Source organism: Micromesistius poutassou, assembly GCF_964030765.1.
Source record: "Micromesistius poutassou genome assembly, chromosome: 2".
NCBI lineage: Eukaryota > Metazoa > Chordata > Actinopteri > Gadiformes > Gadidae > Micromesistius > Micromesistius poutassou.
In genome coordinates, this window is record NC_140272.1 from 19,044,979 (window position 1) to 19,050,888 (window position 5,910).

General features: G+C 46.3%; 1 protein-coding gene across 1 annotated transcript; it reads left to right on the forward strand.

Moving 5' to 3' along the window:
• On the forward strand, window positions 1–3,907 carry fam83d (family with sequence similarity 83 member D). The gene is made up of 4 exons (XM_084464565.1): window positions 1–594; window positions 1,718–1,885; window positions 2,011–2,135; window positions 2,310–3,907. The coding sequence occupies exons 1-4, from the start codon at window positions 118–120 to the stop codon at window positions 3,346–3,348; spliced, it is 1,809 nt and encodes a 602-aa protein (XP_084320691.1). The 5' UTR covers window positions 1–117; the 3' UTR covers window positions 3,349–3,907.
• The last annotated feature ends 2,003 nt before the right edge of the window (window positions 3,908–5,910 follow it).

The window sequence follows — 5,910 nt, forward strand, 5'->3', positions numbered from 1 at the left end:
ACACCAGCAGAGGGGCAGGAGCAGAGGGAAACGCTAAAATACAAATTCGTATCGTGAGTCCTCGTACCCTTTTAGGCCTACCTGATACGTTGCGGACTTATTTTAAAAGTTGCAACGATGGCGGCCTTGTCGCAATGTTTAGAAGATTCACCCGCAAAGTGGGCTACCAAAAAGACAAACGATTTGAACCTCCAAGAGTTGTACAACGAAAGTCACCGACTTGCTTTGGAGGAGCTTGTTTCGTGCGGGACCGACAAGTTTATGGACTTTCTCAAAAAAGAGAGAATTCCCAACTTCATCTCGGACGAGGAAATACAGCGGTTAGTGCGGGGTGCCGTGGTCCCTCGGTGCCACTCAGTCCACGGGGATGACTTTGAGCAGTCAGTGAGCAGTTCAATGGACTGCTCCTCCGTTACATATTTCCCCGAAATCTCCGATGTCGACCCCCCGCTGTTGGAAGTCGGCTGGCCAGCTTTTACCACAGGTTCCTACCGAGGAGTTACCCGTGCCGTTGCACATTTTCAGCCAAGCTACGGCGAGTGCATTTATAGCTGCAAGGAAGCTGCACGGCGAATGATTAAAAGTGCAAAAGAGGTACGGATATTGCCAAAAATGCAGAGTAAACGCTTATCGTGTCGTTTTTGGATTCCATTATTAACTATATCCTAATAAGATATAACACACACACACACACACCGCAACTTCATATGCAGGCCTATACTACAGGCCAGGTTTGTACATCATTGGATTTCTTATACTTCAATGGACGTCGTCATGTTCAAGACCTACACCTACACACACACACACACACACACATATATTTATAATATTTACCGTGTGGGTGTGTGTATCTCCAAGTGGATTCGTGATTCATTCCAACGAGTTTGGGAAGAATATGTTCCTTAATGTTGCCTATTCTTGTCAACTTCAAAAGAGAGATGTGCCCCAGCTACGCCTTCATTATGGGCCCCAACCTGCAACTTGAGCGTCAAAAGGAACGTGCGTGAATGGGCGTGGAATGAATAGAAAAGCAATTCTCTACGCGTATGCGTAGTGTATTGCTGCTCTATTCATTCCACTCATAAAGAAGCATATGCTTATTTGAGTATGAATGTAAATAAGGCTGTGTATTGTATATGTACTATTTGACACATAGTCTCTTATACAAATCACGCACCATATAAGGTAGTTACCATCTTGAAGGTCAGTCTTTTACAATGGCTGTAGGAGATTGGTAAGCCTCTATTATATGAATCTGGATTTATTTTGATTATTACAATGTGATTATCAGTTTTTGTAAAGCCAGATCTTATTACCAGTCTGATTGTCTGCCTAATATTCATACCCAGCACAGATTCACAAAATATCAACCCAAATAAATAGAGATCTTTTTTTTTTTAAGCAGTGCAGTTCCATAATTTGGGACAAAAGACAATAGGCCCACTTGTCTCCTGCACAGAAATGATTTGTTTGCTGACCAATCTTTACAGCTCATTGCCATGGTAACAGACCAGAGTCGATAGAAAGCTCATCAGCGTGCACATTACATGGTGCGTGTGTGACAGAGTCCCACAGCGCCGCGTGTTTGAACGGGGGGCCTTGAATTTGCCAATAATAAAATAAAATAAAAAAACCCAATCATGTGCCCCATCTAGCACTGCAAGGCTGCAGTCTCAAATGAAATTCATTGTATTACCTTGGTACTTTTCCATTGCAGGTGATTGCCATAGTTACCGACTCACTCACAGACCTGGATATCTTCAAAGATCTTCAGGAGGCGTGCACCTGCCGAAATGTGCCAGTCTATGTCCTCCTCGATCAAACCAGCGTGTCTGCTTTCCTGAAGATGTGCAACGATATCGGCATTCGTTTGGAAGACCTGCGGGTATGTCAGCCACATGTGTACACAAGGTGGTGTTTTTCTGCCCGCCCCAGGACAATTGGAAACCATTTAACATATTTTTGTATTCATTTATTTTTTTGCCTTTCCTCCTTCCTTCTTTCACACAGCAAATGAGAGTGCGATCTCTCAGCGGCACAACATACTATCTGAGGTCTGGAGCCAGTATATCCGGAAAGATCCACGAACGTTTCATGCTTATTGACGGAAACCGAGTGGCAACCGGTTCCTACAGGTAGTTCACCCTCCCAGTGAAATGGGAGACATACGGTACATGATGGTCTTTAGGCCGTGTGTTACTGAATACCCGGCCCTTAATGGCTTCTGCTCCACTGTCATACACATGTCACCCAACCGTGCGTTTGCCGGATAAGAAGCGGTGTTTTTTTTTTCCCCTGTGGGCTTCAAGGTTCAACTGGACAGACGGACGCCTCAACAGCAGCAACCTGGTGGAGCTCTCGGGCCAGATCACGGAGAAGTTTGACGAGGAGTTCCGCGTCCTCTACGCCCAGTCGCTGCCCCTCAGCACCCCGCCATGCGGGGCCCGAGCCAGCGGCGCGCACGAGCGCCTCCTCCTCCTCAAACACGCCAACCACGCCGCGTCCTCCCCGCACAGCGCCAGAGACCGGCCCGCCGCACACACGCTGTTCCTGACCAGCACGCCTGGCCGAAAGCCCCGGGCCCTGGTGCCGGACTGCCAGCCCCCCCGTGACCCCCTGACCGGAGAGGCCGCGTCGGACTCCTCCGTGCTTGGGGATGAGTGGGCGGAGGACCGGCGGCGGCAGCAGCAGCAGCAGCAGGACATCGAGGAGATGCCGGAGATCCAGAGCGAGCCTCCGATCGCCCCTACACCCGATGCCTCCGGCGAGGTCGCCACCCAGGCCCGCTGTGTCACGGTGGACTGCGGCTCTCAGACCGAGGGGCCCGGGGGCCTCGGCCACCCCAACGGCCCTCACCATGCAGCATCAGATGAAACTGTTGCTCCATCACCCACCGCCGCCGACCCAACTACTACAACCACCACCACAACAGCCAACCTCGAGCCAACAACAATGCCCTACCCGGACCCGGCCCGTTCCCCCACCAGGGCGCCCGGCCTGGTCTCCCCCTCCTCCCGGCGGGTGTCCGGCGACCCCAGGTCTCCGGCCGCGACCCGCAACCCGGCGGCGGCGGCGGCCGACGGCAGCCTCAGGGACTGCTTCACCAAGCTGAGCAGAGAGCGCCAGCTGCACTACTCGTCCATCCGCAGCAGGCTGGAGAGCATGGTGAGCGTGTTGTCCCAGCGGAGGGAGCTGGCGGATGTCACCAACGTCACCAACGTCACGGCGGCGGCGGCGGCGGCGAGGCCCAGGGCCCAGCGAGAGTGTGGGAAGGAGCAGAGCGCCGGGATGCTGCCTGGGGAACATGTGAGCGTGGGCACGTGGCCAAGAGCCAGATGTCTCCACTAAATGTCTCTCTTTCGCACTGCAAAGGGTTAAGGGCTTTTAGTAGGATTCAAAAGAAGACGTGGGGTTTTTATGGTTGATTTTTTTGGGTGAGCTGGGGAATTCAACACTACTGTACTTTTTCCGAAAGAGTAGCTTTATGTACCTCATTCCTGTGCCTTTTTATTTTTTATGTCTACGTGTCTTCTTGTCAATGCAAGTTTTTTTAACTTTTGTTTTTTTTGGGTGTGTGGGTGTCGGGGGTGGGATGATGCAATACCAAAGCAGTTTAATTAAGACCACCCAGAAATTGAGTTATAAAAAAGTGCAATAATGCTTTTGTCTTTGTTGTAAGTGATAGCATCTACTGAGAAAGATAGTATCATGAAAACGTGTTTAAACTAATTAATTAGAACCTAAAAAGAATCTGTATATAATTGTAGTACTTTGAAAAATGTTGTACCTGCTGTAACTACATGGTAACATTCCAGAATAAATCAAATTCTATGGTCAAAAATATCTTTCCAATATAGTTACGGTCTTTGAAAGCTTTACTCACATTCCATGAAATTAACGAAGCATGTGTGTTTGAATAGTTCCATTACATTCTTATCTAGCAATAAGAAATTAGAACTCAAAAACAGAAATGAAACTTGTTTCATGAAACATGAGAATGAGTAGTGAGTTGGAAGCGTTGCAAAAATAAAGCACAGAGATGGCTAACAACAATTTCCACTAGTTATTTTATCCCCTTGGTATGTTGTCCTCACTCCATTGAGTGAGACTTTCTTGACTTTTGCTCTCGCTGGCTAACATTAGTTTAATGTGCATTCAATGTTTAACAAATAGTTCATAGGGAAAGTTGCCAGAGAGAATCAACACCGATGCCTTGTTGCTTCTGTGCACTCCTCTGATTGGTTGGCAGTCATCACCTGAGGTGCTGGCATGGCAGCTGATACTAGAGAGCCAGAGAGAGAGGGTTCAGAACACTGGGAGGTTAAGGGCGAGGGAGGAGAACGAGGCACGAACAGCTCAACAGATAACTCTCTGTATCACACACAACACTGGAGCCAACTTGTACTTTTTGTAGCTTTGCTCTCATTATTTATATTTGAGTATTTTTACATGTGTTATAATTTATATAAATATGTGTTAAGGGAAAGGCCCTAGTACTGCTGTCATACCAAGCCAACGCTGTCATAATTGCTATTATTTCAATTGCAATTATTTTTTGCATTGTACGAAAACACTACTTATTTTCCAATATTATATATATATAATTGGTATAATTAATTGGAACAAAGGAGAAATTATTCTATCAACAATTTATAACTGCCGAAAACCACACCAGGTAGAGGTAGACCAGGAAGTAGGCTACTGTAATATTCCAAATAAGGTTATCACTGCCAAGTATGCTGATTGATTTAGCTCAATTTATCAGTTGTATGGCGAGCCTAAATGGAGCTGTTCACTAAAATATGTGGGAGTGGGAGTTTTGCCAGCCAGTGCGGTGTTGTGTGGGTGTGTGTGTGTGTGTGTGTGTGTGTGCGTGTATTTTGTGTGTTTGTAGTTGGTGTGTGTGTGTGTGTGTGTGTGTGTGTGTGTGTGTGTGTGTGTGTGTGTGTGTGTGTGTGTGTGTGTTTTGTGTGTTTGTAGTAGGTGTGTGTATGTGTGTGTGTGTGTGTGTGTGTGTGTGTGTGTGTGTGTGTGTGTGTGTGTGTGTGTGAATCTGTAGGTGTTTGTATTTTTGTGTGTGTGTCTGTGTATGTGTGTGTGTGTGTGTGTGTGTGTGTGTGTGTGTGTGTGTGTGTGTGTGTGTGTGTGTGTGTGTGTGTGCGTGTGCGTGTGTGTGTGTATGACTATGATGGGTGTGCGCATCTCTCACAATTCAGGCACATCAAAACGCTGTCGTATTTATTATGTAAAAATCGTGCACTTAAGGGAATTGTTCTACGAGTAAATGGAGTGGTGTTAATGTATGAGAGGAGGGTGGTTGATTTTAATTGGCTGTTGCGAGACATCCAGTCGTGTGCTAATGAACGAAACAGTAGGGGACCCGCACAGCACACAACAATCCGCGCAGATTATTTTCCGCTCGTTGGTAAATTTCTCCCTAATAACGTGACAATGTGCAAAATATTTCCACGGCTTCAATTGCTTTTGTCAACTCCAGTCACGGGGCATTTATGCTCAAGGGCGCGTCAATGACTTCCCTCCGCCACCAGAGAGAGCTCTGTAATTGGAAATGAATTGAAGCACGAGCTATATCGGAAAAAAATCCGCCTTGATGTTAGGATACATGCTGATATTGTACATTTAGAATTGCACAATATTCAAGGTAAAATATAATTATTTGTTTAACAGTAATATAAGTTAGGAATTATATGTACGTTATTATTATATTTACATTATGTATATATATATATAAATACACAGACACATCCCCCGTCTGGGAGTCTTTGTATAACAATAAACTGCTATTACTAGAGGCGTATGCTCGTTTTTTTTTAATTATTACGAGGTGGCTAGGAAGAGTAGACACTGCCACCAAGTGATGTCTTTCTGTTATGATTATCCATTATGTTT

Coding starts and splice junctions, on each gene's coding strand:
- fam83d (XM_084464565.1), top strand. CDS start 118: ATGGCGGCCTTGTCGCAATGTTTAGAAGATTCACCCGCAAAGTGGGCT. Junction 595..1,717: donor TGATTAAAAGTGCAAAAGAG/GTACGGATATTG, acceptor TTTCCATTGCAG/GTGATTGCCATAGTTACCGA. Junction 1,886..2,010: donor TTCGTTTGGAAGACCTGCGG/GTATGTCAGCCA, acceptor TCTTTCACACAG/CAAATGAGAGTGCGATCTCT.